Source organism: Dermacentor silvarum, chromosome 1 (assembly GCF_013339745.2).
Source record: "Dermacentor silvarum isolate Dsil-2018 chromosome 1, BIME_Dsil_1.4, whole genome shotgun sequence".
Classification (NCBI taxonomy): domain Eukaryota; kingdom Metazoa; phylum Arthropoda; class Arachnida; order Ixodida; family Ixodidae; genus Dermacentor; species Dermacentor silvarum.
Window position 1 is genome coordinate 73,241,598 of NC_051154.1, and position 24,320 is coordinate 73,265,917.

Below are 24,320 nucleotides of genomic sequence, written 5' to 3' on the forward strand. Positions count from 1 at the left end.
GACGCTATAGCTGCGGAAGATGCTTAGGAAAACGTGTTATTTGAGGTGTGTCGGTGCACGCGTCCTGTGTCGTTCGCATATTTTCTTACCCGGGCCACCAGAACCACTGATCTGACATATATGGTGTGAGGGATATATATACGAAGTGTGCATTTATGCTCACGCTGTTATAGCAATACCGTGAACTGAGCAGTCTCATGACAAGCTCACTCAGCGGCCAGTGCCTGCGTACTCCTGCATGCAACTATTAAATGGAATTGTTTTAAAGCGTCTGTAGGTAACGAATAATTGTCATGCGCGGAAAAACGTAGCGCCCACATCGCTGATTCTTTCTTTCTTTCTTTCTTTCTTTCTTTCTTTCTTTCTTTCTTTCTTTCTTTCTTTCTTTCTTTCTTTCTTTCGTTTACTGTGCCGTGTTACAGTACCACGACTGATACTGCTAGCGCTTCAAGCTTCATCTCAATGAACGCATGCGTTCGTAGCGGAAGGCGGCAAATCAATTTCAGAAAAAGCGGAGGAAGTCTGCCTGAAGTATATATAAAACTTCTGTAGCCTGATACTGTGCACAGACGAAAGGGCAGAAAAGGAGTGTTATTGGGGAAACGTATTCATGTGATCCCTTTAAAGCCGCAAGTTTAGACCAGTATTGTTAATAAATAAAAATAGAGCCCAAATATACATACATATATACATATGGCTCGCCTATAGCTTACGCCGTAAAGTTAGGCAGCCTGTTGACAATTTGTTCTGCCAATGAAGTAGCCAATGCTAGCTGGTCACATGCATATAACGAAAACACAGAATTACGTACGCGATATGGCCACTATATATATATATATATATATATATATATATATATATATATATCCAAGGCAGTTGGCACAAATCACAATCGGAGAGTCCGCGCATCGGTCACGATGCCTGTATTTTTACGTTTGTAGCCCGACAGTGGGTTGGCAGGAAAACGGGATTACCGTGCACATCTACTGGGCGCCCTATAGTTTCTCCAAATCCTAAATTTGATTCTGGGGTTTTTACGTGCCTAAACCACGAGATGATTAGGAGGCACGCCGTGGTGGAGGACTCCGGATTAATTTTTTGACAACCTGAGGTTCTTTGACGTGCACCAAAATTTAAGTACACGAGCGTTTTTTTTTGCATTTCGCCCCTATCGAAATGCCGCTGCCACAGCCGGGATTGAACCCGCGACCTTTCATTCTACCATGTTTTTTTTTTATTATTATGCTGGGTTTTGTTGCTTCTGTGCCATCTCGCTTTCAGTCCTGCACGATGATGCGAATACGGTATTGAATAGATTTTACGTAATTGTGATATCTACGCGACGCAGTCTGGAACTGTCGTTATGACCGTCGGTTGATCTAAAAACCCACGATGACGCGCAAAAAAAAAAAAATGCACAGGGTCTCTTATGCTATCCCTAAGGCGACTTGAAGGCGAAAGCCCTAGTGACGATGCAATAAAGACAGACACATGGCGTCCTTTTTTTTCTTTTCTTTTTTGCTGAGTCATCCACTGTAACCACTTAGTCATCACCTTAATTCGCTGAGTCATCCCACTTAATGCGCTGATTCATCTACTTATTATTTTCTGCTGCATCATCCATTTTAATCGCTGATTCATCACCTTAATTCGCTCAGTTATCCCTCTTAATGCGCGATGCATCACCTTAATTCTCTTTAATTCCTCTTTTTCACGGTATCGATACCGTGAGAGCAGACAACTCTCTCTCACTCAGGGCATTATACCCTAAAAATTACATTTCCTTCCGGTTAAGCAGCTCTTTCTTTATAATCTGTTATCAACAACGTTATCGCTGACGTCCCAAACTTTAAAAACAGACGCGATAATTACCGTTTATGTGTCCACAATATTTCTTGCACTTTCGTCCTGGGAATTTTTCATCATGGGCACAGGCAAATAAACTGAGGAAGAGAAGGTCGAAGTTATTGCAGCCATGTCGCTGGAAAATCTATCGCCTTCAAAAGAGCCAAACGTAAGATCTGCAAACTTTATTTTGGTAGTCCCTTCAGGAATCTATGCTGGCCAAATTTTCGTTCCAGTTTCCTTATTCTCGCCTTCCCTCTAATCTCTTTAGTTGCTCACAGTTCAAGATACACCACCTCGCAAAACGCTCGTACTGCCAGCTGGAAGCACACGTTTGCGAGACTGCTTTTACAGCGGCCGACAACATTTCAGGTCGCTCATTTTTCGCCACTTCTACTTAATAAGGATCCAGAGGTAGCTGTTTCGCTGTAATATTCCTGGCATACAAACGCGCCGGTTCGCAATAGCACTTAGCGTACTCGTGTCATCAATCTGGGCTGCACGACCTCTAGCAAGACCCTGCTATTACCAACGAAGACCGTCATTAATCCACAACTGCACCTTCGATCATTTGCCTGATATAACCCTCGGCTTGTCACCTGTGATAATCTTTATCATACGAATTTTTTTCACGCGTTCCCGCTGTTCCATATCAGGAGTGGGATTACCGCAACAGTGGATCGAGCTGCTGCCGTCGTGGTAACCTGACTGTCGCTCGCGCAATTATACGAGAATAACGCTGGCGCGTGCTAGCATTATGGCGCGTCTCAAAGCCACCTCCAGTGGTTGTCGGTATACCACTAAGTGCGCGTTGCGGAATTGTACGCAAGTCGGCAGCACAACCGCATTTCTCGCCAGGTACCGGGAAACGAGGAGCGCAGTGAAAGCCTCGGCAGCGACCTAAGCTGGGATGAAGAGCAACCAGACGGGGCTAAGTCGAAGGCCACTCCAGAGAGAAAGATACCTGTCTCGGTGACTGGGAATGTCAAGTCTCTCGAGGGCTCCTTGACTCCCGAGAGCGTCGCGACTCCCGAGGGCGTCACAACTCCCGATGGCGTCACGACTCCCGGGAGCGTTAAGTCTCCCGAGTGTGTCGAGGAAGCCCGAGATGCTGAGGCAGCCCGAGGTGCGGCGGCTGTCGACAAAATTGAAGTGGTCCAGGGCGTCGAAGCTGGCGAAGGCATCGAGGTTGCCGATGCCGGTCGAGCCCACAAGTTTTACAGGGCCATGGACTCCATCATGGTGGCCAAGCACGACAAACCGTGAGTGGCGCCCCAAACCTCAGTGCTTTGCTGACCTAATGCTGCTGCTGTGATTCGCTAGGTTCATATACTTAATTTTCCTGAGACCCATGTCCATCCACGTGAGCGTTGAACGAGAAGCAATAATAATAATAAAAGAAGTTGGAAGGCGATTTAACCTTTAGTTGAAGTCGATCAGAAATAATGTATTCCTGGGCGAGTCGGGGTGAGAATGGGGCGGAGTCACTGCGCACGGCACCCTATCACGTCACTCATCACGCGAGGGGAGTAGGAAGAACGTCGGAAAGCTTAATTTTTCTGATTGCAATATTTTAGGGATCGGTCCACGTTTCTGGCAAGTGATCGTTGGTACTCCATAGCTAGTAAACTTCAAGCGCGAATGAAAAACAGTGACGACAGGACAGAGACCGGACAATAGTGCTAACTTCCAACTAAACTTTACTTTGAAATGGCACGGTTATTTACACGCCCAGAAAAACATAAGAACAAAATGCAAACAAATTGGAGGGAGGAGTTCCGCAACAGCATGCCCACCACCACACTACGGTACGGCACGTGCCGGGCTAAGGTTCATAAACGCGATTTCCTTTCGAAGAAGGTGGTTGGACGCCGCACTGACGCACCGAGCCTGTGCTTCCTGGATTCTTCGTACCTCTACTATCTCCCGCGTACGCTGGCAGCTTTGGTTTGCGTGGGATAGTGCGCTTTTCGAAGCCGCGTTTTACAGCAAAGCTGTTAGCCTCTCGTTAGTCGGCATTTTTCGTGGCCGCGCCCGTTGGCAAAAATGCGGGCCGATCCCGAAGGTATAGTGCAAAACCGGGCCTACCCGCGCTGGAGGTAAAGCCGGCTTCAAGCACTCGGCAAAGTGAACCGAAAAGTGCATACATTCTTCGAAATCACGCATACAACACACAGAACAGCATTCGTTTCAAAAATTGCCCGCCAATCCACCCTGTGAAGGTGGTTGGAAAGCGAAGCTTTTTACGCCACCCTCACGGTGACTGCGGCGCACTTGATATTTCACACACTACAACGTAACTTTAACCACGGCCTTTATTATTATTTACTTCACAACAATGTTCACTACTGCTTTATGATCGGTGTGATATACACTACTAGACTACCCCATAGTGGGGTAGTCTAGAAAATGAACCGAAGCAGTTACTAGGCTGGAAGGGTTTCGAATGACGTCAACCCTCTTTCAAGCAGCTGCATAAGCTTTGCAACAGCTGCAATCTAATCTTACGGACCGCGCCGAGCCTGTTTCCGTTATTTGCCCGCAGCCCTTATCATCCATCATGTTGGCTCATCACTTTGAATCTTGTTTTTGTGGTTTTTCTTGCGAAAACGAGTGCTTAGTTGTACGCTGAATGCCTGAATTCAAGTAAGCTATACTGCTATACCTGCAATTGTTAGCGGTTCGTCGGGATCGTTTTTTGCTTACAACGACGGACACGACAGAACCCTTGGCTGGTAGAGGTACAAAGCTTCGCTTTAATAGAGAACAAGCACAAAACAAGCATCCGAACCACATAATTGATGATATGCTTCTCTCAGTGCAGGAGCCCAATGCTCTACCCATAAGACCATAATTTACGCAGTGACTAAAGTTGGCGGGCAAACAGTTAGATACATTGATGGGCAGATAGATAGATAGATAGATAGATAGATAGATAGATAGATAGATAGATAGATAGATAGATAGATAGATAGATAGATAGATAGATAGATAGATAGATAGATAGATAGATAGATAGATAGATAGATAGATAGATAGATAGATAGATAGATAGATAGATAGATAGATAGATAGATAGATAGATAGCCCCCGGAAAGTTCGTGGAGTGCCCTAAGAATGCTAATTGCGTTACAAATTTTATTCAAGTGGGTTTCTAGCCACTGTGTCATTCCTGGCAACACAGTCGTTAAAAAAAAATAGCATGCGCGGCGCATACTGAAATTTAGAATTGTCTGATTTCTCTTTCACATATCGTTATGCACGAAACTGTTTTAGTAAGATGACCATCCGAATATGGAGACATGCATGGTTCGAAAACGGAGTTCAAAACTCCACTCTGCTTCACGTGCGTCGATCAGAAAATACAATTGAACACTCCACTAACGGTCAGCCAGTCTATCGAAACGGTAACACGCCGATTGTGTCTAGGCATTGTTTACTCATAGTGTTTTCTACACAAATTAGGTTAAGCACACGAATGCTGATGAGGCACTGAGCGACGTGTCTGTATCCTCCTCCTTTTAGTCTGACCGCAGTTAAGGCGCTCCTGATAACAATGCGAAGCACGTAGCGCTCTCCTCATACGTTTCCCTGCAAAGATTACTGTTGCACAAGCTGCCGCGGCGACGGCAGCTTGCGACGTGGGGAGTGACGTCACTAGCATTTCGTATATAAAAGAACCAGCCTAGCAACTGATTCCATTGTTGTTGCAGCACCACTATGGGTAGGCAACGCATAGTTAGGACTCCCGAGAAGCAGCGTGAATATAAAGAGCGGCAAGGGGACAAAGAAATGGCAATACTACCAGCGCCGGTGCGCTGTCAAAATTACCATTACTCTCATTACAACCATTACTCTAAATTACCATTACTACCATTACTCTAAAGCAATAAATCATTGCACACACCCCATAGCAGTTGTAGTGGTGGCTTTCAACAGCTTCGCTGGACATCCACTTTCGCAGGGCCGGTATGGCGAGCCAATTTGTATATACCTGCACTATCTTCGGGATCGACCCACGAGAAAGGCTAGAAATTGCCCAGAGACCCGACCCGATATGGAGAAGTAGGGGTAACCCGCTAAGAAAACATTGCCTCCAAAATCACCTCCAGCTTATAGCCAGATGCATGTGGCGCCATAACAAAAGATTTAGTTGCAGCAGGCTTAGCGCGAAGCAAAAAACCACACATACAAGAACACACGGGACAAACGCTAACTCGCAACTGTTTATTCAAGTAATATATATATATATATATATATATATATATATATATATAGTTAATTTCCTCGATGCTTTCCTTGGCTCATTGTCTGTTGGCTTTCTATCGTCATTATATATATATATATATATATATATATATATATATATATATATATAAAATGACGATACAAAGCCAACAGACAATGAGCCAAGGAAAGCATCGAGGAAATTGACTGTGTTAGAAATTGCAATGTAGAAAGTAATAAAGTTAAGGAAAATGACAGTGGACGAAAAGATAACGTGTCGCCGGTGTATGGTGAATTATATATTGAATAGTGAATTATGAACTCGAATTGGAATAAAAAGCATGGACTGCTGCAACCACCATCTCATTATGCGGCACGCCCGTAGTGGGCAACTTCAGATTGATTTTGACCACCTGGGGTTAGTTAACGTGCACCCAATGCACAGTGCACGGGCGTTTTTGCATTTCGCAGCCATCGAAATGCGGCCGCCGCGGCCAAATTTCTGTCCCGCGATACCGTGCTTAGCAGCGCAGCGCAATGCCATTGCCGCTATAAGGCACCACGGCGGGTGCATGTCGGAAATTTTTAGACCTTACAGATTTTTTAAGAAATCGCCTATGGCAGATAGCACAATCCGAATTGCCCCAATTAGTTTATATTGTGACGTCGTCCGCATACACGCCAAAGAGAAGTCCAGGTATCTCAGCCAGGCCATACAGAATGGTGTCATCACCAAGTTGAACATAATGGCGAACGGAATGCGCCTTGCGGCGTCCACTTGTGATTTCTCCGAACAGTGTTTGCTGCACGTGTGCATGGCGATTTCAAATTCACCGTGTAACTGTGCTGCGGTTCAAGCGGCAATGTTGAGCCGTTTGTTTGCAGCAACAATTCTAACATTTAACTCGCTACTCGGAGGAGAACTTTAGAGGCACTGAAGGCACTATGAAAATTTCCAGGGGCGCTTTTCGGCATGACTATCCCAGTGCACACTTTGCTACTACTAAGTTTCATATCGATACAACTGGTAATTCGTGGTAAGCGTTTTAGTCCCCCGGTAAGCATCCTGAAGAGTCCCAGTCAGCACAAATTTGACTATTAATCCAGGTCGCGGAAATAATTTTGGAGCCCCGCACTGTGGAGTCTCTCGCATACCCTTGAATTTCGTTGGTACGTTTAACCCCATAATTTATATTTTTAATCATTTAGTTAGGCAAGTTAAAAAATGTCACAGTTTCGCCCTAAGGGCGAAGCAATGAATGCGATAGCAACACAGCAATGTCATACGAAGTAAGGTGAGCTGCTTTGGTAGCAATATGAATTGTAGTAAACATGAGCTGATTAAGTAAGCAGGTGTGCTGCGGCGTAAGTAGACCGACATGAAGAGAGACTCGATGACCACGAGAAGGCGCGTGTGAAACAGTGGTGTTGATGAGAAGCGCTTCCCGTGGGCAGCGCGTGCGAAGGGACACACCTGTAGCTCTGCACTGCCGATCCGGGCAGCATTGCATGTGTAGCGTGCGTTGGAAAATGTGGCCCGGCTATCACTAACTGAATGAACAAGCGTGGTGTGAGCGCGCACAAACAAACGTGAATAGATCACACTGAATGACTGCAGACAACGACTGTCAAAACGCTGGCAGCAAGCGCATACGCCGCAGCGGGCGAAAGTACGTGCGGTCTATCGCTTCAAGGGAAACTGAGCGGCGAATGCACAGCGCATAAAGGTCAGAGCCGTGTGGAGATAAGAAACGGTGCGGGTGAGCGACGAGCGCGGTTGTTGGCAGAGTAGAAGTGCACCCCCCCCCCCCGCTTCCTCCGGCGCTGGCTTCCCGCTTCCTTGCTTGCGCGTGGGAGATTGAGTGCGTTCGCTCTCCGTGATAGCGCGCGTCCCCGCACGCTTCCGCTCGGGCATACGGCGCGAGGCGAAGATTTTATCTATACGGAACTTCACGGCGACGGCGACGGCGACGGCAGAAATCCGGTTGAAGTGTCCATATAATTGCTATCGCAATAAAAAATAAATGTTCTGAGTGGCTCATGACGACTGTCAAGTTGTATACCGCTGTTCTTATTCGTTTGTGACGTATACACATGTCCCTTAAACAAGCCCGCCCTTTTTCTCCCTTTTTTTTCAGAAAAAGAAAGCCATTCTCATGTTATTCAAAACAACCAGCGGAATGTGTGGACTATTTTTGTGCGTGCGCGTGTGCACGCGCACGAATACTGTTGATGATGATCGTTATTGGCATTCCCTTTGATACGTAGCGGCGACAAATCTTCACCCAGGGCGGGTATGTTGCAGCGATGCGTTATGCCTTATTCTATGCTAGTCTTATCATCCACCGCTCACGGCCGGCTGATCCCGTTGATAACATGTGCGGACCGTCGTTCTGACCACTGAGCAAGCGCGATAAGCGCGAAAAGGCAACTGGCATCGGAAAGGCATCGCTACAAAATACCGGCCCAGCCTGTTTGATCTAATCAGGTTTTACTACACCTATCGCAGTCTAGCGTTTTGCCCATCTCTCCTTAACCGGGGTTTCTTCCTACCTACCTTACTACAACAGTCCCACGCGTAGCGAAGGGAATCACGCTAGCGGGCTCCTCCGCACAAACACGTTTACTGCGGAGAAGGCACCTTTAAAGGCTGATTCACACTAGGCCGACAAGGCACCGATTTTGGTCTGCCGACTGTTGCAACAGCATTTTGCTTCCTTTAAACCGTTGGCCAAGGCGTTTTTCGTCCTGTAAACTGCCCGCGTCATCAGTCGGCAGTCCAAAATCGTTCTCGTGTCGGCGTAGTGTGAATCAGACTTTACGGCGCTCAGAGATGAACAAAGAACGCTGCTTCGTGGACATGTACGCGTTTTCAAATGCTTCGCAAGTATTGTATATGAGATGCCCGCACCTAAAATCTACATTATGAGAGGCAATCCGATGGTTATAAAATAGGGCTGTAGAGCTGCATGACACCACGTCCAATGCAAACTTGTAATATCACAGCAAGCATGCTATAAAACAGTGTTCCAATAAGTTGAAGATTTGTTACCGATACACGATGTAGGTAGCGTAATTCAAAAGCTGACGATCGGAACAGCTAGCATGCGGCCATTGACTTCCTTGATGTTTGATTACGTAATTTGCATGGTTGTTCGAGATCCCTGTGCCGCCTTTGTCAGAGTCTTTGTTTACTAATTTTGCGAAACACTGAATATCTTCAGACTGGGAGGAAGAAAGCGATGACTACGATAAGCTTTGCGGCACACCTTAAAGTGAGCAAGGTTCTCAAGAGCGCACTTATTCGTGTATGACCCGAACAGAGTTACCCGTGTGCTCCTCTTATACCGTATACAGTATAAGGTATCAGTATACAAAATTGGGTTGATCTTAGGGAATATTCCATTTAACGAAGGACTTTCGATTCCTGGGTGCATAATTTACAGCCTAATGCGTTTAAAACCTCGAAGGAACGAAATGAACTCAACGGCTCGTTTTAACGCAGTATTGTGGGAAAACATGAGTAAAGAATTGGGTTGCAGAAAACATCTTGCGTTCAATATCCATCGAATCTTATTCACGTATAGCTACAGCAAACACATTACCATGCCATTTTCAAGTGAACCATTCTACTTTGTACGAAATTCTTCGTTATGGAAGTCATTGACCTGTGTCACAAGGTCCGGGGATGATTCGTGTTGGTGTTGCTCTTTTACAGGAAGGCAATGATAAAAAAAATATTAATGGTGAGGCCGATATACACTAACTATACACATGTATTGACAGAACGTAAATAAAGGCAGCGCTACACAAGAAAAAAAATCGGCGGTACCCATCTCACGATGACTGCCGATGATAATGCGTTTAGCATTGAATCAATATAGCCTAACAACGTATTGTCGCCATCGAAACGATGCATGTATGAGGCGTGTACTGCAGCAGAATTTCTCTTTCGCGCTGCCGCGAAGCCTGCGCGTGGCCTCGGAAAGGCATGGCGCGCCAGTGCTTGCGAACGCTGAGAAACACGTCACGCGGCAACCGGGCTCCTCTCTCGCGCTTCTTGCTGGGCACGTTGCGCCATCTAGTCGCACTGCCGAGAAGTTCGCGCATGGCCTCGGAGACGAGAAGCGTGGCACGCCGGTGCGTGCGAACGCTGATAATTGTTACCTCTCTTGCTGCACGCTCAGTGGCTCGTACGCAGTGACCCAAATTGGCAACAGGTTCATCGAAGATCGGCACATACCCAGCGCACTCATGGCGCATGCAGCTTGCTAAAACGTTTGGCGACAAATGCGTTCATTCAAAAGTGGCACATGCCCAGTCCGTTTGTGGCGCAGCCTGCTAATGCGTCGGGTTGCTTTCACGCCAACGCGTTAGCTAGTTGCGCCATGACGGCACTGGTTATGTGGCACCGAGTATGAGCCACTGAGTGCGCGGCAAGCGAGTAAACAATTCTCAGCGTTCGCAGGCACCGCCGCGCCTCACTTCTCGTCTCGGAGGCGTGTACACAAGGAGGCGTGTACACAGCGTGCACACAAGGAAATGTGAGAGCCCGGCTGCCGCGTGACGCGTTTCTTAGCGTTCGCACGCACCGGCGCGCCATTCATTTCGGAGGCCGCGCACATGTTTCGCGCCAGCGGCACTAGATGACGCCAAGTGTTCTTAGGGAAGCGCGAAAGAGGAGTCTCGCTGCTATACACGTCGACAGTCACCGTGAGGTGGGTTCTGCCGCATTTCTTTCTTTCCTTGTCCCTCTCTCTCTATATTTTGCAATTAATTCACATTTGGCATTCCATATCTGTGCTCACGACAACCTGTTAATAATGTTTGCCGGCTGCTGTGAAGAAATAGAAAACGCTGCTGTTAGATGATAACAGCGCTACCAGATGGCACGATACAAGCAGGAGAACACGGGCACGCGGCTCTGACGCTGACAAAGCCCACGCTTGATAAAATCACATATTTTTGTTCTCCAGTAAGTATTGTGTTGTTCGCATAATTGTTTTCTATTAGCGATGTTCTCGAGCTGACGAAGTAGTTATACGGTCTCATCGACTTTGTTACATCGAGGTTTAATTGTAATACTGCTGCGCTGGTTTGCGACGGCCCTTCAGCTCTGCACTACGCAGAAGGCCTCGAGACAGCGAAGTCGTGGACACCGGCATGATGGCCTTCTGCGTGGCCGGCGGTGCAGCCCTCGTCCTCATGGCCATATGCACCGTCACCTTCGTCATCATCAAGATGATGCGTGAGCACACGCCCGCACGGCGCTCCACAGCCGTCGCACGCGTGACGTGTGCTGCGTACGGTCGGTCTTGATGTGAAGGCTACCACTTAAGGCTTAACCACGTTGGATTATAGTGCTTCCACGCAGTTTACTTATGCGGGAAAGTGTAGCAATTACACATTATTTTGTTTAGTTTTTGCTTCCTCCACCCGTCGGTGTCGCTTTCCTGAGAGATCAACTCAACGTCAAGTCAGAGTAGAATATATAAGGCCGGGTTTGGTCGAGGCAAACGCAATAACTTTAACATCGTGCGCGACCGTAGCAGCTAGAGGTGTGAAGAGATTCCAAAGGCATTTCACACGTACTGATGACGGTTCGCGAACGCTCGAGGCCCGAGCACCATTGGTGGCTTCGTGAAAACCATGTGATAACCGAGGCACCCATCTTTTACTGTCAAAGCACCATTATCTATAGACCCTTTCATGGCACGTGCACACTAGCGGCAAAACGCGCGCGGCGCGCCGCCGGCGGCAAAACGCAGCAGCGGCAGGGCGGCCACGCGAACCGGCGGCGCGCCGCTGCGGCAATCACGTGACAGACTAGACTCCTCTCCCCTTCTCGAACTATCCGGGAGCTGACGCGTGCAGATGATAGTGCGAAACGAGAAACAAGCGGTCGGGCGGGTCCGCATGGCACCATTTCCCGCGCGCACGTCACGGAAGCGGGCCGCTCTCATTGGTCTCCTTCATCCGCGGCACGCGGCAAACCGCGAAAAATCGGTCCAGGAACGATCCATGCCGCGGCAAGAAAAACCCGTTTCGCGGCTGCTATCGCGGCGCGCGTTTTGCCGCTAGTGTGTACGTGGCATCACTGTTTACAAACATAGGCCCTGCACGGCTTCCGGTTTTGCCCTCTGACGTAGCTGCGAAGTGTAACTGGCAAAGAAGCAACCATGCGTTAAAACATAGCAGACTGATAAGGCACGTGACCGGAAGTTTCTTGGGGGCGGCGCGCTCGCTGCTGTTATCGCGAGCATGAAACCGTCTATACGAGCCTTTGCGAATCAGGTCGCGAAATTTCACAACAGAAACAAGTACGCGTTGTAGTTATTTTTATTAACTTTCCATTAAAGTACATTGCATTAAGGAATAGGGCTATTTCTGGACATGTGCGCGTTTATTAGAAAAGAAATTAAGACGAAGGCTATGGCGTAAAAACACATCGAAAAAGGCACGTTCCCGAGCTGAATAACGTGAATCGGCTTGTTGGAGCTCCGCATAATTAGGACACAAGAGCTAGAAGAACAGCACAAACGCCGGCTATCAGCACAATGGCGCACACGTGCAGTGCCGGAAAAGAAACAAGGCCCAGAGCCTATCTGCGCATGCTCAGCGAAAGACAGCACCGACCCGTCAAATATGGACACGCGTGAGCACTCGCGAACTGAGATAACGGTTTAAGCATGGGTCTTGGTTGAAGATAGGTAATCGAAGGTGGACTTACAGATGGGCCACTGTTATTAGTGATATGTCTCGCCTCGACCACAAGACGCACTTCGTCATTCCTATGTATGAATACTCGTATAACATTGGTGTCTGCAAATTAGGAGCACACTTGCAATCGCGGCAGTTCGTCGAATGGTTAGACAGTGTTCCACCGATCCACGATCGTTTACGCTCAATTTACGCGTTTCCTTGATTGACGGGCTCTGGCCGCCTTCCCCTTGAGCATGTGCAAATACGCGTTGTGTCTTCCTTCTTTTGCGGCACTGTGCGACCTCTCAGCTGATAGTCGGCGTTTGTGTTGTTTTACTTGGGTCTGTGTTTTTCACGCATGGATCTTTCCGTACCATGAATCCCTACCAACTTGCTCAGCTTCATGTTTTTCTAAGCCAAGGAAATTATTATTATTATACAAAAAAAAGCCGAAAAAGAAAGCAGTCCTATGCGCCCGTGAGTGTATACCAAGCACAGCGAATATCTGTTAAACCTGCCATCTGGCACAGGTGATTTCTACGGTCCCCTCCCCACAAAGACAACACTTCGCCGTAAAAAAAAAAAAAAAAAAAAAATTTCACAGTTGAAACTGATCCACTTATCGTGAGTATGGATTCTGTAGACCTCTCAGGGTAGTCTGCAGCGCAATTATTTATTCGTGTTTGGCTAAGCACGCGCGCTACGATTCGCGCGTCTATTATGTATGTGTTAGTTACCCCCCCCCCCTCCCCCGTCCCTCCGTCCCCTTTACTTGCCATTGTAAAAATAATTTTCGCTGTAATACATTCGTCGACGGCGTGATTTAGGCTTCATTTTCATTTTTTTCTTGATTTTTTCTAGGAAAGTTAGTTTTACAATGTTTATTCGTCTTTTAATCACAACATGAAATATACAAGACTTTGCGAGAAACTTTCAAGTTTCGGCAACGTTGATTTACTGTTATCTTGCGATACCATCTATATGATTATTGTTATTTCGTAGTCACACTTTCTTTTTGCAAGCGGTTCATCTTCACGCGGGCCCCAAGAGGTGTGTGCGCGTTTGATGATACAGTTTACGAAGTCTGTTAGAAAAATATCCGACCTTTGGCCGAAGAGCAAAAAAAAAAAAAAAAAAAAAAAAAACTGGCATAACTGAAGCGTTGGAAACCTAATCACCCTCAAAATAGTCTCCTTTGGACTCCACACACTTTTCCCAGCGGTGCTGCCATTGTTGGGAGCATTCCGAAAAGGCCTCTTTCGGAATGGAGTTTAGCTCAGCTGTCGTTGCAGCCATAATGTCCTCTCTTGTCTGAAATCGCGCTCCTTTCAACGGCTTTTTGATTTTAGGAAACAGCCAGAAGTCGCAGGGGGCCATATCAGGAGAGTAAGGAGCCTGTTGAACTACAGGAGTCTGGTCTTTCGCCAAAAATGTCTGAATCAAGTGCGAGGAATGTGCAAGAGCATTGTCGTGATGGATGCGCCAATTTCCGGTTGACCACAACTCCGGTCTCTCTCGCCGCCTAGCATCATCTGGCGACGGAGGACATCCCTGTAGTACTCCTTGGTGATTGTTTGGCGCTGTGGTGCGTACTCGTGGTGTACCACACCGCGGGAGTCAAAGAAAGCAGTCAGCATCACTTTGACGTTGCTGCGCACTTGGCGGGCCTTCTTTGGTGTTGTTGATGTGGAATGCTTCCACTGTGACGACTGGGATTTGGTTTCCGGGTCGTACCCGTACACCCAAGACTCGTTACCAGTGATTAGGGTGTTCATGAAGTCGGGGTCATTGTTTGTGGAATCCAGCATGCCCTGTGAGACAGTCAACACGAAGTTGCTTTTGCGCCACCGTGAGCAGCTTCGGCACGAATTTCGCCGCAACTCTCTTCATGGCCAAATCTTCGGTCATAATGGAATGTGCAGAAAAAGTGCTGATGCCCACCTCTTCCGCAATTTCTCGGATAGTCACACGATGGTCCCGCATCACCACAGCGTTCACTTCGGCAATGACCTGGTCATTTCGGCATGTTGATGGCCGACCGGAGCGTGGCTCACTCTCCACCGATGTGCGGCCGTCTTTAAACCGGTTGTACCACTCCTTAATCTGTGTGCTGCTCATAGCATCGTCACCGAAAGCCGTCTGAGTCTTCCGAATGGTTTACACTTGGCTGTCGACCAGTTTCCGGCAAAATTTGATGCAGTAGCGCTGCTCCAGTCGCTCCGCCATTTTCCTTGAAATAAAAAAACCGACGAGAGCACTGCGCACTACCTCACTCAAACGCTGCGTCCCAGTGACTGACGCTATCGGCAGGCAGGAAAAAATTCGCGCATGCGCACGAAGGTTCAAGGTCGGCTGATGCAAGCGCGCTTGTTTAATATCCATCAGGTCTTCACAAAAAAAAAAAAAAAAGAAAAGGTTGGACACTTTTCTAACAGACCTCGTACACAAGTATATTCTCACTTCTGCTTGTAGCTCTCACTTTCTCTCTCTAGAGCTCTTTCCCCTTTTGCGTTGACATGCATTCTACAAATACAATTTCGCACGACCTTTTATGACTGAATGCTTTAATTCAGTTTATAATTTTGTTCTATAGGTTGGTCCCGTAAGTAAACTTAGAAACAGCCCGCTCATGGACTTTTTCTATGTTCATCGATTTCGATGGAGATCGCACAATCGTTTTTTTTTTTTCGCTTTTCTTTTCTCGGCAGCAAAATTGTCTGGCAAGTACAATCTTTCATTATTTTTCCTGCTTCCGCTCCAGTACCTTATGACACGTACCGCTGCAAATGAATTCGAACAATGCGATCAATCGTGTAACGGTCCTGGTCATCTTCGCTATGCATTATTCTTTTACGAAGCGTGGGTAATGTCGCAGGTTCTTATACAGTAACGAATGTTTTTATTAAAAGAAACAAAACGGGCGTTAGCGTTTGTGGTATCATAGAAAGCGGCGCCTGCCTCATTGGTGACGGTAGTCTTTGTCTGAAATTATTCATCAGCCCTTTTGAAGTGTCCGTGCATTATTTCTGAGAAATTTGGCCCGAAGTGCTCTATAAAATGACATCCACTCTTTCTTCTTAATTTCAATTATGTTAGCATGGCGTTCCTTCTTGATAACTGCCATTTACCTACAATAATGAGTACTTCACTTCAGCATAACGTTGGTTAAACAGAGTGAAATTGCAGCACCCTTCGAGTGGGAATCATTTAAATCTGGACGAACAGTATTACAGCAAATTCGAAATAATGGCGTGGGGCAGTGCTTGAAGTCGGAGGGTGCCCGAACCCCCAATTGTATACCACCGCTGCACCCATTCGACAAGCGCTGGAGGTGATTTTGTTACCAGTAGTGCCTTGTGCGGGGCCATTCTAACTCCAGTTTTTCTATTAATGATTAATTCCGTGATTAATCGGTTGATGTGGTCGGAGTGAAGGCCGGTCTCCGGCCGGAACGTCAGTAAAAACGTGCTTCTGTTCTTTGCCTATTTCACTGCTGGATCCTGTAATTCAACGCTTCACTAATATACGGGGTGTTTCACTTAACTTGAGCCAAACTTTTAAAAAATGCAAATGCCACGTAGCTGGACAGAACCAAGGTAATGTTGTTTTCCGTCGCTTGGAGGTACTTAGATTATTATTTTTACATAATTAGTCTTAATTAATTAAATAGATTCTCAATTATTATAATTAGATTAAAAGTGTCAATGAGAAAATTGTAGAGCAACATGAAATCATAACTTGAATAATCATAGTTTGAAGTTTATTTTAACACATAAGTACACTGATGTACATGTAGTCAATACAGATTTCAGGAGGATGAAAATTATTTCAAAATAATACCTTTCACTCCATTCTAAACTAAATCAACTGCCTCGAATGCTGTCTGAAACAGGGAGGGCCATCGATAAGGCTTGAAATTCTACCATTTTCAGGGTTATCTACCATAAAATGTTCTAATGTTAGGTATCTCTGAGCATATCTCTGAACTCTCCCTTGGTTAAAAATGAACTAACCGAAGTTATTCTTGCATCACAGAAGGCAAGCCCGCAAGTAAAATGTTAATGGTGATAGCTGTTACCCCGGCCACCAACACTACCCCCCACTACATGCTCACACGCACACACTCTCTTTACAGCGAAGCTGTCTATGGCTAGTGCTGTGTCAGTGCCCGTGCGTCAGCACGCGTGTGTGCAGTGTGGTGTGTGCGATCAGTGAGCGTGTGCTTGACGGGACTTGACGTCACCTTTATCGTGATCACTGCCGATATATAAGGCAGCCAACTTATGTTCAGACTGACTTTCCTTTTTTGTAACTGCTACTGACAATAAACCCATGTTCATGTGTAAGCCAAGGAATTACGTGCAGTCTACTGAGGTCACAACAGGCTAGGATCTCGGGATTTATTCGTGGTGTAACGTCGACAGAAAACTATCATCGTCTATGGATCATACCCCCAAATGCAATGGCTCATACCCTCGTAAGGCAGAGGCTACAAGCACTCAGCAAAGTGAAGCGAACAGTGCATACATTCTTTGGAATCACGCGTACAACGTACACAGCAGCATACGTTTCAATAAAGAACAATCACAAAACAATTATCTGAACCGCATAATTGATGATAAGGCGCTCCTGCGCCTACATGCAATGCGAAGCATGTATAGCGCTCCCCGCGTACGTTTGCCGGTAAAGATTACTGTTGTGCAAGTTGCCGCGGCAACGGGCGACGGCAGCTTGCGACGTGGGGAGTGACATACTTAGCGTTTCGTATATAAAATAACCAGCCGATCACCTGATTTCGATGTTGTTGCAGCATCGCTATGGGCGGTGGCGTGCTGTCAAAATTACCATTACTCCGATTACTAACATTACTCTAAAGCCATAAAGCATTGCACCCCCCCCCCCCCACCCACCAGTTATTGCAGTGGTTGTTTTCAACAGCATCGCTGGACATCCACTTTCGCAGCTCCTGGATGGCGAGTCAATTTTTTTTCTTTTTGGCACAAAACATGTATTTATTTTCCATCCTGTATTGTGATACTCTCAGTATTTTCATCATGATCGAGCAATAGTTCAAAATCAGGATGATAATAAAGCAGATAAAACGCATATCCGCTGTGTTATTTCCCGTTTTTCGCACTATTTTACTATCAGCGAAACAGTACAGAAAGTCAAGCTCGGCCACCGGTCAAGCGCGGCCACCAGTCGCTTGTGCTAATCTTTTTCGGCTGGGACTGTACGTGTGTGGTACTACCTAATGTCGCGCGCACATGTTGACGTTCCAAGCAGTATGGAAGTCCTCAGACGTGTTGCTTGTGAAATGCATATCACGACTAATGGCGCCGCTTCATTTTTCTTTCTGCCGCTTTCAGAATCACTCGCTGTTTCTCAAGGAAACTTCAGCAGTGCGCCGGCAAATTTCGTACAGCCGATAGCCAGAAGTGAGTTATGATGTTGGGGCAATAGTGCAGTACCATCGCGAACGACTAATGCGCAAAGGAATGCTGGAACTCCACTGCATGCTTGTCTTAATTTTTGTTTTCCTTTTTGAACGGAGTATACCACGCTGTATATTAGAGTGATTGAATTTAATCGTGCAGCTTTATGCAGAAACTAGTGAATCAGCTTATGGTACTGACTGCGCATGAACCGACATATACAAAGGTTTCAGTTTAATCGGTCCGTATATGCCGCGGTCCCTTTTTCCCTCGGGCGGTCTTCGTCCCTCGGTGCAGGACACAACAAATGTTCAGCACCCGCTGCCTTGGCAAACAGTTTTCATGGTCTTAACGTGTGAGGAGGTGTAAAGGTCGCCCGAGCCTCAAATTTCCAGTGAGAAAGATTACGGGGAAGTGAGCACACACCGGGAATCAAGGCGCTTGTCTCCCCGTAGGTGGATATATTTTCAGGCCATAAGGATGGAACGGTGGTCAGAAAAAAACGAAGTAAACAATTTGTCAGGTTAAGGAGGAGAATGAATGATGTGGTCGGCTAGATAATCACAGTGGCCCTGGCCACCCGTCTCCACCCAGTGGGCCCCTGTTTGTGAAGCAAAGACAGCTATTCTGGACACCTGCAACCAGCACAAGGCGAAAACTTGTGTTGCTTGTTTTTGTTTTTCTATTTATTTATTCTTTTTCAGTTGGAGGGGAAGAAAGTTACGACATCACATTCGCCGAAGCCAGCGTGGACACCGCAGACTATGCTGACCTCTACACTGGTAGGCACGCTATACCTACTGTCGCATGCTTACGAGCGTACCACGTGCTTCAAATGAAAAAGCCAAAATCTTAAAATGCAATCGTGGTATCGCTCAAGACACGTACGCTTAATATAAACCCTGACACTATAGCACCAGTTTCGAGATATCATTCCCCAAGCTTGCGAAGAAATAAATGCATTGTTGTTCAGTTAATATTTTCCCAAACTGCCCTTCCTCCCGTCACCCCCTCACGTGCAGTCTGGTACAAAGCGAAGGTAAAGCACCTGTGCATTTTGTGACAGAGTTTGAGGATGAATAACTCGCATGTGGTGCCGGTCTGAGAATTTTCACTATGTGTACATGCCTCGGGCACTGACCGGCTTCCATTATGCAACTGCAACATGTGCCTATAACCCTTTCAGTGTGCCCTAATCTAAATAATCACAAATGCAGTTAGCGTCTCCTAGTTTATTAAGGTTATCACCATACACTCCCTGACGTCGACGGCCGCTAGGAAAACGTTTCCTGGAAGAAGTGTGGTGTTATCTCTATCACACTGCACCTTTAAACATTTTAGCTTTTCTATTTGAAACATAGTATGCTAGGTATAGCCGGACCAATCTTTAGCTGACCCGCACGAGAACCGACTTGCTGTGCGCCAGCACCTTACAATAGGAACAACCTAACAGATGACTATACGATCTTCTCGAGCTTTGTGAGCATAAGTTAACCTCGACCGTTTCACAAGTTCGTTCTATCGTAACGCGCTGGAAAGCAGAAAAAACGGCATTTGCATGAGCTAGCTAAAGATTTGGCCGTCTGCACTACAATCTCGCTATATATACTTTACGCAGCCAGCATCTATCACAAAGGCAATTTTCATTTGCGTGGCAGTACTGAAGCTGCCGGAACGATTTCCTTGTTATCTCTAATTAGCATGCCGATCACAAGGGGTGGAAGAGGGCCTTCTATACCAGTTTCTTTTCTCTTTTCAGGCCAGAACACTTCCGTGGAAACTCAGGAGACAACGTCTGAAAGACGATTGTCGAATGTCTTATCCTTGATTTGACGCAACCAGTTAGTTACTTAACGTTTCCGGTACTTTTACTGCTGAACTTTCAAAATGCTTCTTGGTCGACAGTAATTCATCAGTCTCTGCGCCCATATACGTTTTATACGTGATGTGTAATATTGGAACTACAGAAATAAGATTATGAGTTTTGCATCCTTGACGCTGTTGCCGCCCTGGTCCATCGTTCCCAACCACGGTATAGACGTTTTAAAAAAAATGCATTGAAAATTAAACACGCCGTAGTTCTTTTATTACGGTTGCTTATATCTTCTTCCGTGGGACACGAGTCCTGGGAGGCATGCGCCCTCTTCGAGACGTAATAAAAATGCGCGGAAAGCAATTTCAACCGTGCTTTCTTTCATCGACATTCCCCCTACTAAGCCAAGCACCTGCCACGGCGGCCATGTGCGGCAGAACACTTATATATGGATCCCTTCCGCTTCAAATATCCTTTGACAACAGTAGCTCTCTAAAAACTCCAATAAGGACGTTTCTTAACTCTCACTATTTCGCGTTGCCATTTTCATGCCCGCTTTCATGTAATAATCCTGCTATAAAGCAGACGGGCCAATAGATTAAATCTCATCGAACCTGAACCGCGTATGCGTATTCGCGCACTTTTTTGTAGGTTAAGGGTGCGCTTTGCCACTATGCCCTGTGCTTCACAACGCTTTGCGGAAAAGCTACCGCAACTTAAGAATACGGAGACCGTGTTGATTCTCTGAGTCACTGTGTGCAAGTGTATACAGTACACGAGTAAGCTAAAGCAGGCAGGATACGTGGTTGCAGCACTGCACATGTGCATGCAGGGCAATACTCGCATATCTATACGATGTGTTTCACTCGTGAAGCCAAGTAATGTTATTTTACGCTGTATGCATGAAGGAAGGAAAAAAGACTAGGCGAGAGCATCACGTGACGATCTTGAAGAAAAAAAAACGCAATGGAAAAGTTAATGGAAAATAGGCGTTCACCACGTGATAGGCAATCGGTAATTTCTAGCCCACGAGCGCGTCGAGAGTATGGGGAAGGGTAAAGCGGAGAGCGAGGGCCGGTCGACGAAGGCGTCACTATAATGAGCTACCACGAACCAAACAAGGCATTGAAAGGTCCTACAACTAGGGGGGCTTATTTCCCAAGAGTCAACTCGCATAGTAAACCTCCAAGGAAAGGAGGGGAGGTGTCAGAGGAGGTCAGCTTGCCGAAGCCAGCTGCCTTACCTTCATGCTACCTGCAATATTTTTTTTTTTGCTTCCTCCGTGGTTATCGCGTGGTTATTTGCATGCGGTCGATGAAAATGTAATTGTGCTGGCGAGTACCGTGAGAGCCTTCGAGTATGCTGAGTCCCAACAAGTACTGCTAACGGCAGCGAACTTCCTGTACTCACCTCAACTATCGCAGTTCGCATCCTCGAATCTGTTGATTGATCCACTCCGCGAACGTGAAGTTGGTCTTCGATAGCGCTTATTTACAAACGGTTTCGTCGACGACTGTGTGTAATTATGAAAATTTTGAGACAAAAATTTTGAGTATTTGAGACAAAAAAAAAAAAGGTGACTGAAGTTTGTAGCATATTAGACACGTGCTACAAGAAAGCAAAGACCGACACACAGAACGCATCACAAACCACTGCATAGGAAGCGTTTCCTATGTAGCGGTTCGTGTTTCCTTCAACGTGTTTGTCGTCTTGTCATTTTGAGCGCACGTCTACATGATATACCACGAGCTAGCCCGTTCATCACTCTTCTGAAAATTCATTGTGGTGGCACAAATCTTTGTTAGGAAGTTGCCAATAAGCCGTTTTGTACTTGCTGATTAACTGTTTAGTTAATAACATTACGCACGTGCATGTTGCGGAATTGAGGAGTGTCTATGCGCAAGGAATGTCCACTTATAGTATAGGAATGCTGAGATTAGCGCCAGTTTCTAAAATATTCATCCCGAAAATCAGCGACGAAATGCATTGTTGTCTTACGTAGTTTGTCGTGCAGACGCTAATGCACTTCAGCACAAGTTTGGGGGCCGAATACGTTGAAGTTTGTTGAATCTCGTAATCGTGATTCCCAGCTTCGGTTCCGAATCTTCAACGTATGCTCCGAAGGTTTAGTAATTAAAATGTTTATTTGTGAATGTTATATTTAAGAAAAATTGGCCGATTATGGCGTAATTTCTTATGTCCAACCACTGCAATCAATTTGAGTCCGCAAAACCTACTTTTTTATTTCGAATTATTCTTTTTTTTTTTCAGCAATTGTAGGCAATCGCCACCTGAAACACGTGGTAGAAGCGTTGCAGAGTAATTCTCCTCACGTTGGTGTTCACGTGGTTTCCCGCCATATCGCGCTCGTCAGCAACTACTGCTGTAAACGGCAAATGCGGGAAAGGAGCACTGCAGTTATGAAGGACGCCAGCAAGCTGAATGAAAAGTGAATAAAACAAAAACCCATGAAATGTATGTGTGTGCGTTACTTTGCTGCAGACGCAAATCTAGGACTTATTCTAAGTGCGCATTGGGTTATTATTAAGGCTCCACATTAATTTTGTCCACCTAGGTGTTTCTTTTCTTCCCCCAAAGCACAATACATGAGCTTTTTTGCATTCCACTCTAATTTAAATGCGGCCGCCTCGGCTAGGAACCAAACCCGTGACCTCGGGCTCAGCAATATAGAATATATAGTCAATGAGCAACCGCGGCAGTTCTTTAAACAACTGGGGCACCAGCTCGCCACATTGTAATTTACGCGAGATAAACTAATTTTTATCCCACATTGTTTAAAGGCGGGTGTAAGCATGAAATACCGCTATTTGCGCAGTCAACACACGCATTAAGTTTGCGGCCTCCTCTCATATAATTTCAAGTGGTTCGCTGCAAGATGTCATTGCGTGATTTGAGTTTTATGATTATGAATTATTATTTGGTGTCAGTGACATGAAACATATAGAAGCCAAAGAAAGATGGGAGAAGGAACAGAGTGGCGACTGCTGCGGGAAAAAGAAGAACCCGCAGTACAGGGGAATATGGGAAGGGGTTGAGGGGGAAATACAAAAGGTATTTCAGGTTAAACCTATAGCAGATTGCATGCATCCGGCACTTTGGATGCTTACCGGGTAGTGTTGTCGTTGTTGTTTGCTCCAACCATAGCCTCCTATGCTCCAACTTGTGCGCATTGCAAGTGCTGTCAGTCCCGTTCATCTTGGAGATGTCACTCTAGCAGAATAAGAAAAAGAAACGATAAGCTGGAGAGAGAGAAATAAAATTTATTGTTAGACCAGGCTTCCTGAGCCCAAAGGTGGGTGGCCTCCTCAGTCCAGGTATAGCCATGGCTCACTGCATGCCGCCGCCCGAGCCCTGTTCACCAACCGTAGCTGGTTTTCAGGGTCTTGCGTCACCAGCAGAGCCTCCCACTGGTCTTCCGATTCTTCCTCTGAATCCGCTTCCTCCTGCATGTTATCGCCTGGTTGTGATGATGACGGTGGTACTTCTCGGTTATTCCTGCACCCCAGCACCATATGGCGCAAGGTGTTGGGCGTGTCCAGCGGGCAGAACTTGCAGTCTCGCCCGTAGGTGCCCGGATACATGGCGTGCAGCTGTGTTCCATGCGGGTATAGGTTCCAGCCGGGAGTCTTCTGAAGCACAGTTTATATAGAGCCACCACGCGGGCTTAGAAACTGGAGCTGCATGTTTGTTCCCCGTCTCGAACCAATAATGCAAAATTTCCTTCGTATTGCCTTTTTTGTTTTGCACGGTTGCAGGTGACAGGTGGTGTTGTCTCGTCGACGGGAGGGACAATGCCAGATCGACGAGACACCGCGAGAGCTTTTTCCAAACCTGCTTGACGGCGCCCTTAACCATTGTCAAGCTTAAGACGTAAAATCTCAAAAATATTTCGGTGGTGTAGCATACAAATGTACTGCGGGTGCCGTATTTGCGAAATTCATTCCTTTAGGAAAAAACAGAACGAAAAGGTACACGGCAGTTGCCTGCCGCAGTGTATGTAGTTTTGGAGCAATGCACTTTTTATTCTGTTCCTTTGCCAGCAAGTGCCAAGTTTGTTAGGCTGTCGTCGTTCAAATGAGCAGCATGTGGGCGCACTATTTCGATGGAACACCTGAACCAGTGAGCACATGGTGAGGCACGTGTGATCGCAACTTTCCCACAGCCCTACGGGCTGCATCTCCATGTTAATGCGCTCGGCGGCTCAAACCCAAGGACACCGACTGCCACACCGCACAACGCTGGGCGCGAGAGAAAAAAAACACACACACACACACACC

General features: G+C 46.5%; 1 protein-coding gene across 1 annotated transcript; it reads left to right on the forward strand.

Annotated features, from left to right (window-relative positions):
- The first annotated feature begins 1,975 nt into the window (after positions 1 to 1,975).
- Positions 1,976 to 22,475, forward strand: LOC125944071 (uncharacterized). The gene is made up of 6 exons (XM_049663887.1): positions 1,976 to 2,014; positions 2,704 to 3,107; positions 18,144 to 18,212; positions 18,914 to 18,991; positions 19,969 to 20,050; positions 22,294 to 22,475. The coding sequence occupies exons 1-4, from the start codon at positions 1,976 to 1,978 to the stop codon at positions 18,978 to 18,980; spliced, it is 579 nt and encodes a 192-aa protein (XP_049519844.1). The 3' UTR covers positions 18,981 to 18,991; positions 19,969 to 20,050; positions 22,294 to 22,475.
- The last annotated feature ends 1,845 nt before the right edge of the window (positions 22,476 to 24,320 follow it).

Bases quoted from the DNA above. Each gene is read 5' to 3' on its own strand.
- LOC125944071 (XM_049663887.1), top strand. From the start codon at position 1,976: ATGTCGCTGGAAAATCTATCGCCTTCAAAAGAGCCAAAC. The intron at 2,015-2,703 runs GTAAGATCTGCA...ATTTCTCGCCAG, and splicing joins CGCCTTCAAAAGAGCCAAAC to GTACCGGGAAACGAGGAGCG. The intron at 3,108-18,143 runs GTGAGTGGCGCC...TGCCGCTTTCAG, and splicing joins GTGGCCAAGCACGACAAACC to AATCACTCGCTGTTTCTCAA.